The 12,885-nt window shown below is 39.0% G+C and overlaps 1 protein-coding gene across 1 annotated transcript; it reads right to left on the bottom strand.

The window, feature by feature from the left end:
* Positions 1 to 343: 343 nt before the first annotated feature.
* Positions 344 to 10,188, bottom strand: Sfrp4 (secreted frizzled related protein 4). The gene is made up of 6 exons (XM_027939633.2): positions 9,488 to 10,188; positions 8,122 to 8,202; positions 7,962 to 8,027; positions 5,978 to 6,176; positions 3,002 to 3,065; positions 344 to 1,183 (listed from the first exon to the last, which is right to left on the bottom strand). The coding sequence occupies exons 1-6, from the start codon at positions 9,930 to 9,932 to the stop codon at positions 998 to 1,000; spliced, it is 1,041 nt and encodes a 346-aa protein (XP_027795434.1). The 5' UTR covers positions 9,933 to 10,188; the 3' UTR covers positions 344 to 997.
* Between the last annotated feature and the right edge of the window lie 2,697 nt (positions 10,189 to 12,885).

Below are 12,885 nucleotides of genomic sequence, written 5' to 3' on the forward strand. Positions count from 1 at the left end.
CCTGTGATGGCCATGCCATAGCAGGCTGAGAATCAGCAGGTTGAGAACCCACAGGCCCTGCAGTGAGCACCAGCAATTGCAGGGAGAACATTTTCCCTGGTTTGGCAATCATGATCCATGGATGTATTGGGAAGGGGGATGAGCATTATATCTCTGGTGGGTGTAAAATATTTGAGGGTTGATCCACTCATTGGGACCTAAATCATAATGGGACAAACCAACTCACTGTTTCTGGTGCTGCTTGGAGAGTACTGACTGACAAGAAGCATCGTGACTATGAGATCAGAGCATCTTCAACACAGCAGGTAAAAACAAGAATCCAGGCATTGTCTCTCTGCCTCTCCTTTTTATTTATTTGTTTGTTATTATTTTAGATTTTTTAAAGAGCTTTTACCTAAGAAACAGAGCTGGAAGTCTTACAAATACACATTACCATTTTCCATGTCTTCCTTCTCTAGATATTTCAAAAATCCGCCTTCATCACAAAAATCTTTGTGCAGACATTAAACACATAAAGATCTTTTAAACATCCATTTCTCTTGCTTCCCTCAGAAGCATTATGTTTTCCATCACATTTTCAAATATTGTTAACATTTTAGCAGAAACCAAATATTTTGTCCAAAAAATCAGCACTTCACTTGAAATACGGCATTAGTTTTACAACACTCATATTAGGTCAGATTCTAAGAACAAAAGCATATTTCCTCCACATGGAAATCACATAGAATATGCACACAGACTACTCTGAATGCAAAACTCTTTCAACCAACTTTATTTATTACACCTTTGATACCAAAGGGCAAACCTATCAATATGGCTTGTGGTGCCTTAGAAATAGAAATTGAAGCCTATCATTAAGAAAAAATGCTGCAAGATGTGTCTACGTAGAGCACTGCAGTGAGTCGTTAAGGCAAGGGGTATGTGGCCTTACACAGGCTGTCCCAGGCAAGGCCTGGCCTCATCAGTAAGGAAGTCTCCATTTAGGACAGCAGTCAGCTCACACTCTTTTGGGGTTGGTTTTCTTCTGGGCACTTCTAGCTTTAATATTCTTCTTAGGGCTAGCTGGTTTGGGAGCAGGTGGTTTTCCCTTTGGTTTTGGTGGATTACTACGACTGGTGCGTCCGGCAGTTCGCTTCTTATCCTGAAGTGTTCTCTGCTGTTCCTGCAGCCTCTCTTCCCACTGCTGGGAGGCAAAATTTACAAAGATGACTGTGAAATACATCGCACCTCTTTTTTTAAAATTTTTTTTGTACAGGGGATTGAACTCAGGGTCGCTTAACTACTGAGCCACATCCCCAGCCCTATTTTGTATTTTATTTAGAGACAGGGTCTCACTGAGTTGCTTAGCGCCTCACTCTTGCTGAGCCTGGCTTTGAACTCAAGATCCTCCTGCCTCAGCCTCCCGAGCTGCTGGGAATAAAGGCATGCGCCACTGCACTGTGCCCACTATCACGCCTCTTTTGATGTTAAACTAGTATTAGCATTTACAAGTGCAATTTTTTTTTTTTTTGGTCAGTGCAATGGTTTCACTATAATATCATGACAATGACAATTATAATAGCCACTGGATTTAAGTGTTAAGCACTTGTCAAATACCAGGTGAATTGAAAAAGTGCCCAATCTACGGAGAAGTCAACATATGTTTATTTCTTTGAAATTCACAAGGTGGGCAACACTGTCATGAACAGAAAATAAGCACACAGAGGCTATCTGCAGAAGGCCATATAGTTGGTAAATACTTGAATCAGGATTCAAGTTCACCCACTGTCTCCAGGGCCCCAGACCTGCACCCATATGTTTTGACCACCACCCCTTTAATGCAACATTTCTACACAGTGACAACTGAAAATCAATCCACTTGAATAAACACTGCTTTATATTATAATACATATTTTCCTATTCCTTTTTTGTTAGAGTATATTTCATTCAGCAAAAATTTGAGCAGGCACTAGAAATGTAATGAAAAGGAAAACACTCTTCTTACTCTCCTAGGACATAATTCTAGTATGTTCTAGAATACCAAACTCATTATTGCATGTTGCTTTTACATGGGGAAGTATATTGGAATATTTGCTGCCCAAACTGTGATTCTTGAAAGTTTTTTTTTTCTTTCTCTCAGCAACATTAGGTCCTTTGGCCAACTTGCCTTTTGCATTGATGTCTTTAGATTACTGTTGTCTTGGAAATCAGGAAACCAATTCTGCTAATAGAGCAATTTCTTTCTAGTAGCACTGAGCATGCTCTTATTCAGACATGTTTGGAGCAGAGGATGCTGTGTTGTAACTACATTCTCCATAAGTCAATTAATATATATTCTTGCCTTGCCTGAGAATTCTTATTCATTCAAATTAAAAGAATATGGGCAGGAGCAGTCCCTTCTGTGAATTGGAAAACATGAATTCTCCTAAATATGTCTAAGCTTACCTTCAAGAGAGAGGATGCTTTGAAAGTTTCAAACCAATTACCTGATTTCTTATCTTGAGGTAAAAAATCTATTCTTATTCCTTTAACTGAGCTATTGGTATCTCTATGGTGTTACCACTAAAATCATGGATTTGGTTATCTGTGTTTTTTTATAATAACCTTACAATATTTTAAATAGAGAAAGATTTTGCTATGTATAGTGATGGTATACATTTTTGAACTAAATGTTTGCATCCCTATATGTTGGTTTTAATCCCAGTAGGTATTAACTCTACTTAATATCTTATTTGATAAAACAATTAAATTGTAATACAATAAGAAAACAAAAGAATAATTTAATTTAGAAATAAAAGTACATTATAATTGAACACAAAAACCAACTCTGAAGCTGAATGATAGACTTCTGATAAAAATTCCCAGTATTAATACCTATACTTAATTACTTATTCAAAAGACAGATACTGTTACCAGTTCCCATGAGAGCTTGGACATAAAGAATGTGAAGAATTCTCAAATTGTATTGAATTTAGTTATATGCATTTGCATACGTATTCAGAGTATTGCTAATTATACTTACTATGGATCTTTTACTAAGTTGATCTCTCCATTTTTCAACTAAGCAATTTTCAAGAAGCATCATCCTGAAAGAAATAAATTTATCTTAGTACTTTATAAAAGTAAAAAGCTTAAAAAGTGCAGAAAATATTTAAAATTAATTTCAATAACCTTATACCTATAATCCATTATTTTCAAATATATACACACACAGAACATACATGTACACATATATACATATGTATATGTATTTTAGAGCACATTGTATTTCACAACCTACTTACTGTATATTTCCTTTCATCATTATATTCATTTTCTGATATAATTAGAAAAATTCAAAGATTAATTTTAAATAATATAATATTACAACTTTGGTTATTCATTTAGCCATTTCTTTACTATTGAATTCTTCCTTTTGTTTAGCTATTATTACCAGGGTTGTGTTGAATATCCTTATATATAGTAGTGTGCTCTGACAGATTTCTGAAAGTAGTATAACTAGGTCAAAGGATTTTGATTTTTTAAAAAATATTTACATACATAGTACCAAACTGTTTTCAAAATGGTTGTACTTCCACCCAACTCACTAACATTAAGAATTAGGTAAAAATGAATCTGCTGGGGTTGTGGCTCAGTGGTAGAGCACTTGCCTAGCATGTGTGATGCACTGGGTTTGATTCTCAGCATCACATATAAATAAAATAAAGATCCACTGACAGCTAGGAAAAACTATTTTTTAAAAAAGGTATTTTTTATCAATGCATTATAATTATACATGATAGTTGATTCACTGTGACATGTTGTCCATGCAATTAACATAATTTTCTCAGTTTCATTCCTTAGTACTTTTCCTTTTCCTCCCCTCCTCCCACCCCTTCCATCCTCTTCCTGTATTCTGTTGTTCTCTCTTCTATTTTCATGAGCCCCCTTTTAAATTCCCTTTTTCTCTCTAGCTTCCACATGGGAGAGAAAACATCCCACCCCAAACTTTGTTTACTATTTGCATTTCTTCAAGGTCTTGGCTGCATGGATTTATGTATGCATATTTCTATATTGTGTTCTCAACATTTTAAATGTTGTGTGAACTTTTTATAAAGCAAGGTCACAAAACTTGTCATATCCTCCTCAAGAATTTTTCTCAACTTTTACCAGTCTATTTTTGTTATTTTGAGTATACAGTGTTATGTAGTCCATTATGTGCATTGATATTTTTCCCTGCAATTTCTTATATTACTTTTTTGTTTACAAAGTCCTTGCCTTTCAGATCTCACATATTTAATCATCTAATTTCATCATCTTTGATTAAGTTTGTGAAATATTTATCAATTGAATCTATTTGAAATTTATAGTACAGTATAAAGTGAAAATCACTAATTTTGCAAATAAGCTTATTTGCAGCATTTACTAAATAACATTCATTTCCTACCAATTTACCACATTTCTTTCATAATAAAAAGTCATTTCATGCCTTGAAATCTCTTGAGATTTTTTAAATTTATCTATACATCTACTCTAGCAACCACATGGTTTCAACAAGTGTAGCTTTATACTAGTTTTGTAAGTTTTTAAGAAAGATCTCCTCTAATCACTTTTATTTCCAAAATCCCCTTTACATGCCCTTACCAGATTCTTTTTCCAAATGATCATGAATACCATTTGTAAAGACATACATCCCAACCATCCAAAAAATTTGGAATGAAATGGGGTAATAAACCCCTTTGTCCGTTCAAATAGAATTTAATGACTAGCATCTAGCAATAGCAGGTGCAAACAGACACAAACCCAGAAACACAGCTGGCTTCCTATCAGAGACAACATGTAAGTGGAAGGATGGCCTGAAAGCCAAGAATGTAAGGTAGCGTGTGAGGAGGTACACTGGTATTGATAGAATACGGGATGAGAAATCAATCAAGTGAACTCAGTTTTGAAGGAAATGTTTATTTCCTGTTTGGAGAAATGGAGTCTTGGGCTACACCAAGAAGAAACGGAGAATCATGGATGGCAGAGAATCAAAGGGATTGCTTATTATATACAAATGATTGATTTTGCTAGAAAATATTTGCAGGATGTTATGGGGCACATCCTGGAAACTGGACTGTAGAATTTGACTTTGTATTATAGGGAATGTACCAATATATTTTTAAAAAATGACCAGTGAAGGGATGTGAGGAGACAGATATCCCCAGCTAGAATGTGCATGGGTATGCATGTAACATTTTTTTATTTATACTTTGCCTTGTGATGACTTGAGTTGGCAATCACGTATTCCTAGATTCAGAAGTCACCTTAAAAACTTGGGTGCAGTGGAGCATGGGAGCATGTGTGTAATCCCAGAAAGTCAGGAGGCTGAGACAGGAGGATCACAAGTTCGAGGCCAGCCTGATCAATTTAGCAAGGCCCTAAGCAACTTAGTGAGACCTTGTCTCAAAATAAAACTAAAAAAGGACTGAGGATGAAGCTCAGTGGCAAATTACCCTTAGATTAAATCCCTAGTATCCATACAAAAAAGAGTCCTTTTAAAATCTGTGCATATATATTCAATATTATATAAAACAAATATTGTGAAGTGTACATAAAAAAATTTATGAAGTCATAGTCCCAGAGTTGACTTTTAAGTTATTAAATAAACCAAAATCAGTATTTTTCATGCTAAGATTGAATGGTTTAGAGAAGAACTGTTCTTCCCCAAAATAATTAAATTGCTTATGATTTTGAAATCACTTAATGAATTCTGAAATTGATTTTCCAAGATTTTATTTAAATACATTTCTACTTTCTTTCATTCTCTAAGGATTTAATTGACACACACACATTTTATATATATATCTCCAAGAAAGAAATGAAATGAAATGGGGTAATAAACCCCTTCTTCTGTTCAAAACTACTTTTTCAAGAAGAACTACTAGTGCTTTCCTGTTGTTGTTTTTAAAGCCACGACTGCTAAGTGCATTTCATATGTCTGTGCGCAGTGTGCATATTCTTCAGCTGTTGAGCTTACCTTGAGCGCCACTCGTAACACATGATAAGAACATCTTGGTGGGGCAGGATGTGTGGACACTGGCAGGAGGAATTTGTAATGAGCGGGACTTGTGTTCGAGGGATGGGTGACAAGGACTTGAAGATCTCTTTTACGTCCACCACTGTTGTTACTTCATTGCAGCCACTCCTCTGCACAGCTTTTATTTTGGCATGAATAACTACAATTTAAAAATTGAAAAAGAGTCGTTGAAGACTTGGGTTAAAACTAGGGATGGAGCCTTCATGCCAACTCCTGAGCCTCTCTTAAATAATCACTCCTATAATTATGGTCATGTCCAAGCAGCCCTGATGCAGGCAAAAGCCCATATGCTAAATGCAAGGCATCCCATGCTGTCAACATTGTCTACAAAGTTCTGAATCATGCTGCCAGATGGAAAAGCAAGCCCAAGGCAGTCTTTAGTTTGAGTTCTGCCTTAGGTCAGCAAAAAATTTCACAGAAACATATTTATGTGTTTTTATTCCCCTGTGATGATTTGAAGTGAGTATCATACATTCTCAGGCTCCGAAGTCACTTTTAAAGTCTGTATTCCTTCCATCACCCATCTGATGCTTTAACTTCTTCTGTTTTACAGAGAGAATTTATTAGAGTAATAACAACTGCAAGGAATCTCTGAGGACTGTTGTTCTCAATCCTTTAATTTCACAGATTGACAAAGTAAGGCCCAGGGTGAGCAGAGATAGAATTGTTATTACAGATGGCTGCTAATGTCACTGTCTTTGATCAAGTTTTAAATTCTGACTTCTTTGGTTCCTTACTATTATCACTGCCTCCTATGGAGTTATAATCAACCTAATATGGGTCATTCTTGGATTCCATCCTAGAAAGCTGGCTTAGATGGAGCCAAAAGTAGTTGAAAAGAAAATGTTCCATCATCAAGGTGGTTCCAAGGCTGTGACACCCCAGAGAACAGCTTGGCAGAGAAACTGATTAGCACCTGGATTTTGGCAGATGAGGGACTAAGTAGGTCAGAGTAAGACAATATCTACCCACAACAGGTTTCAAGAAAAAAGTCTACTGGAAAAAAATAATGTATTATTGTTATTGTTGTGTATGAATGTTGAATATTCCATGTTGGTTATGTATGATTCTCAAATCTGATATCTAAAATTCTGATTATTTTTTCAGCTTTCTAAACAGTCATGATTTTCCTACCTTTGTGAATGCTATATAATCTAAGCTTGATATAAAATTTAAATTTCAAATATGAAAACTAAATTAGAGAGTACCTTGAATATCTTTCCTTAGTTTCCTGTTACTTCAGTAAAAATAACTTAAGATACGCAATAAAGTATAAAATAGCCCAAGTAGGCATTTTGAAAAAATGTTCTTAGTTAAATTTACTTTCCAATTATGCTAGTAGAATTAGTTACTTGAAACACTTAAAATATCATGACTGACTTTTCTTTGAAGAGATTGCTGAATGGTACTTTCAAATAAAAAAGAGGAGGGCATTTAAAGTATTTCAATGCTGTAGTCATAGAGTTTCATCTAATAATATTCAACAACATATTTCTCCACAATTTTTTTAAGATTTTAAATATTTGTAACTATAAGTAAAAAGATAGATGGGCTAGTCTTAATTCTCTTGCCTCTGGACCTCAATTTTCTGGGCCTCAGTCAAATCCATGGACCACATCTCCATCCTTCCTGTAGCAATAAAATCTTAGGATGAGAATAGGGGAACAGGTCATTTGCTGAGCAGCATTTCTCACCAAGATCAATGTATGATTTAAACAATGTTCTCACCTGGGCAATTTATTTTGTTTGTTTTGATCTACCCAGAAAGGCAAGAGGTTTTACAACAATTATCTTGCTGTTCAGAACCGACATAATCATCTAGAAAAATCATCAAGCCTCTTTTTACCTTGTGACTAGCAGATCTGGCCTTTTCAAATTTGTAGTTTTCCAAGTCTCAAGTAACTGGCTTTAGCAGATGACTTACCATAGCTGTAGTTTTTGCTCAGATATGTTGCCAAAGTTGGCTTCACCTTTTTGCACTTGCACCGATCTAAAAAAGGCAAAAAAGAGAATTTTAAAAAGTTGGAGAAGGGATACAGAAATCACTCTGAGAAGGAGAGGGAGCCAATGGGGAAAGAACTTACCAGGGCTTAGGCGTTTACAGTCCACATCAAGGGGCCGTTCCTGCACCATCATATCTGGTGTGATGTCTATCCACTTCACATCTGAAACATAAACAGGGCCATGAAAGGTGGTCAGTGACTGAGTGTGTTCCCCCTATTGGAATACGAGAGGATTTGAAAAGATAAACTAATACAGTAGTGCAAAAGATTACTACTAGTAATAAAAATGGCAGGTGTCAGCTACTTCTCACTAATGGCATCCCCAGGCTTAGGTAAGAACTCTTTCAGGTGAGACTTTGCCTATCCAAGCACAAATAGATGTGAATGAACACCCATGTAACCAACCAGGAAAAAAATGAGTTCACTTCCTCTGAAAGTGATGGTAAGACATTTATTTTCCAAGCTAACACTTTAATCAAAATAATCAGAATATTTTCAAATCCTCACCTCACATTTTGCAGTGCAGCAACAGTGCAGAGTTGCACAACCAAAACCAAGTATCACTATCATCTATAAAATGCAAACAATACAAGTGTGTTCTCTAAAACTCTGAGTTAGAGAGGACTTTTAATTTACCCCTCCACTTAACCACGCCTCCTTTGTGTTCAGAGCAATCCACTAAAGTATAACTTCAGAGGTGACTCTAAAGTGACACCATAATCTCTTTTAATGTGGCCTAACCTAGCTCAGGGGAAGCCTGGATACAAGAAGGCAAAGTTATTCTTAGGTTTCCTTTTAAGAAATGAATTTAGACCTTCTCCTTCCAAAAAAAAAAAAAAAAAAAAGAAAGAAAAGCAGCAAGCAAGCAGCAAATTGAGAAAAGAAGCTGAAAAGGGATTAACTAAATTGATGTCACACTAGGTAGCATCTTTAATATGAAACAAAGGTCAGTATTTGGCAAGGAACAGCCTACATTACAAACCCTACTCCTGGTGGGGTGTAATGACCATTATTGCTCTTTCAGAAAAAAACTTTTAAAAAGTAGCACCAAATGCCCAGTAGGACTTGTTAAAGCATTAAACTAGCTACAGGCACTGTGTTTAACACGGACTCACACTCCCAGCAATATCTGTTTGCTACTATTATTATCTACTATTACTGTAAATAAAAACATTGCCAACGTTTCCCTTGTAAGCAAAATCTTCCCCTCGCCCCCCCTTCATGGAGCGCCAAATGCTCTTTGCCAGTCTCGCGAAATTCTTGTTAAGTAAAGTCTTCTGCCATTCCTTCCCATCTCTTCCAAGCCTGGGAAGTGAGGCTGGTACTGCAAGTGAGGGTGCTATGTTGAACACCCCCTGGCAGCTGTAGATGTGGTCCGCCTAGTTCTCAAGTGGCGGTGACGCCCCAGGCACTTCCTGGCCTCCCTCAATCTTTCCCAGTGCCTCACCATCCGGGAGGTCGGTGACTATGGCCTCTGGCGAGATGCACACCCCACGGTCATAGACTGGTAACTCGTCGCAAGCCAGGCTCTCGGGCCAGCTGTGGTTATACATCTTCATGAGGGGTTCACAGTCGTCGCGCGCGCGCTGGCACACGGACTTGCACGGCTTGATAGGGTCATGCAGGAACTCCAGGGTGCAGATGGGCGCATACATGGCACAGAGGAAGAAGCGCAGCACGGCGCTGCAGTTCACATCCACCAGCTCCTCGTATTGCTCGATGGCCAGGATGGCATTCTCCTGCGTGCTGTGGTGCAGGTGGTTGGGCATCCGCGTGATGTTCCAGGGCATGTGCCTACACATGGGGATGCGCACCGCCTCGCAGGGCGCGCCGCGCACGCCCAGCGCCAGGCGCAGCCACAGGCACAACGCCACGAGGAGGGAGAGGAGCATGGCACTGCCCTCCTGCGCTGCGATCCAGATAGGCAGAAAGTGCCCTTTTCTTCCTGCTAGTCTTTCGTTGTTGCTTCTCCGAGGAGGAAATCCTTCGGGTTACTGAAGAGTTTTCCTCCCCAAACTCCTGTCAGCAGCAACAGGCGGCCCTGGGGTCTGGCTGCAAATCTCGGCCGTCCAGCTAAAAAAGCACCAGCAGAGCCAGCGCTCAGCCTCCAGGACACAAACTCGCTCAGGCTGCTCCAGTCCCGGACCCCACAGCTCCCAGCGCAGCCAGCCACGGCCATTTCGGCACCCTATTTATCTCGACACCTCCCCTGACGTGGGCTCGGAACGCTCCCTTGGCAGCAGTAGGAGCGGCGCGGGCTCTCTCTCTCTGCAGCCCCACCCCCGTCCCCTCCGAGCAGAAGCGGTGACATCACCTCCCCAGGCTGAAGCCAAGGGCTGGAATCCTGCATTTCCTTCAAAGTCCCTCATTTTCAGTCTGGCCTAATCCTTTTCCTTCGGATCAAGAGCATCTGGCAGTCCTTTTGGACACCGTATAGAGGAGGCTACAGGAGAGAAATTCAAGAGAAAGAAAAGGCTCTTTGCTTCTTCTGCCTTACAGTTTTCCGGACTGATAGGAGTTGGAGGGAAATGGGAAGCGCGGTTACCTTCAAAGTCTGAAACGCATTTGCTTTCTCCAGCAGGGGGCATGAGAAGCGCTGAGTAGTGACTGGTGTGGGACCAAGGGATGGTACAGTAAATGTGGAAACAGGATGTGCACACTTTATATAAACCACCCCACCCCAGTCCTAGCTGTGTGAAGTTTGTTGTTGTTGTTGTTGTTGTTGTTGTTATTGTGGCTACTGGACATTATGTCTGGCTCAAGTTTTTCCAGGGGAGTACTTGGCTTGTGCCTTCTCCAGGAAATAAACAAGAAAGACTGCCCAGAAGTATAAGAGTATCTTCTAGTTTGAGAAATGTCTAGTCACCATCAACATTCCCTCTTCCTTCTTCTAAATGGCTAGTCCCCTTTCGAACATGAATGGAATCCGGGAGAAAACAAAAGAAACTTCTGGATACCACAATCTGATTTTTCCCCCCTTTCCATTCCAGCAGCCTAAAATCTTGATCTTTGATGTGCTTCAAGACTGTTACTTGAGTCCAATAAGAAGCTGTTTCTCTGGGAAGCAAGTAGGTATGCTTTATTTTCTCTTACTCGATTAGGAAGAGACAGCAAAACCAACTTCTGGCCTCATTACTCACAGGAAAGGGAGGCTTTATTGTTGTGAGTGTACATCAGTTTTTAGGCAGTACAGCCTCTAGAATATGTTTTCCTATGGCCTTAGTAAAATGGAAACATGTTCTGTGAACATTAATCTTTAAAAAACGTAGTTTAATTTGAAATCTAAATTTAAGGCAGTTAATTTTTTTTCTTTTCCTAATCTTAGACCCACAAAATTAGTTTAGTTTTGACCCTGACCAAGACTGAGGATTAATATTGCTGACTAAACAAGTAACAACCGACAATTATTGGGCCTCTATAGTGGGCCCAATATGAAGTAAAAGCTTCAAATTCATTTTCTTATTTATCTAGGAACATGAATTAAACATGGTAAGTTAAAAGGATAAATGAGACAGATACATTTCAATATTCACCAGAGGAGTCAAGTCCTATTTAGTCTTTTTAGGTACAGGTCAGGATGTCCTAAAACAGCAAAGCCAAACTTGACATGTAGATAGGTCTCAAGCTCCAAAGATGCCAAACTAGACCAGTAAAACATAAAGCAAGAGAGATAACTACATAATATTTCAAGCCATTTCCAGCAGTGAAATTCTGAATCTAAACCACTCCCTGAGTGAAAAAAAAAAAAAAGCTTCAGTTTCTATTGGAGGAGCAAGAGAAAGAGCAGAAGGACCTACCATTTTCCTATCAGTTGTCTGAGGAGGGGGAACTTGAAGAAGGCTCAAACTTCTGCAGCGAGTTTGAACCTGCTGTTTTTCTAAAATATATAAGTACCATGTCCCAACATTTCATGCGTTTCCTTGATGTTCTTGGGATTCATGTCCTTTAAGAAAAGGTGAGTAGAGGTGAAAAGTCCCTTTTCATAAAGTTCTTTGCTTATCCCATCAGCCCATCAAACTCTGTCTCTTATGTTTCTACAGCAGAGGAGGGATTCATCAGGAGAACTGGTCAACTTCCTTTCCTCATCATGTCCCCCCAAGGAGCCTGTGATTCTAGAATCCGTATTTCAGCACTCAATCCAATATTCCTAAGCTGAGAAAGTTCCCCTAGACCATGGCTTCTCTCCAGGTGATTCCATTTCAGGATCCCAAAGTGCCTGCTTTTCTGCTCATCCTCTAAGTGGCTGGAGTTCTCCAGGATTTCATCCTCAGTTCTCTTCTCATTCTCAATACTCCCCTCTGCTCCAGGGGTTGTCAGTTTTGGCACTTTTGATATCTGGGGCTGGAGAATTCCTTGCCAAATGTCCCCTGGCATGGTGGGGGAAGAAGATCTAACTGAAATGTATCTTGTCTCCCTACTCAGAGCTGAACCCCCAGTGACTCAAGCCAGATAAATCTTCCTATGAATCTAAATTTTTCTCTATAATTCCCAATGCCATTTCACCCTTTCCATTCCCACGACCACACTGTTAGCTCAGCTAAGATCTCTTGCCTGAATAATAAGAGTTTCCTGCTTGGTCCTCCTGCCTTTTCTCTGACCCCACTCATTCTTCACAACACAGACATCTGAATGAGCTTTCTAAGGAACATACCAGATGATGCCCCTCTAGTTTTAAATGGATTGAAGGCTCCCAAGTTCCCCCAATTATTACTAACAAAATACTTAAAATAACTTTTAAGGCCCTCAGTGATCTGGCTCCAGATTGTCCTTCAGTTTAGTGCTTGAAACTCAATACTATACCTATTTTCACTTGCTTCTGTGTCCTTCATTCAGGAATGTTCTCTC

Source organism: Marmota flaviventris, chromosome 1 (assembly GCF_047511675.1).
Source record: "Marmota flaviventris isolate mMarFla1 chromosome 1, mMarFla1.hap1, whole genome shotgun sequence".
Classification (NCBI taxonomy): domain Eukaryota; kingdom Metazoa; phylum Chordata; class Mammalia; order Rodentia; family Sciuridae; genus Marmota; species Marmota flaviventris.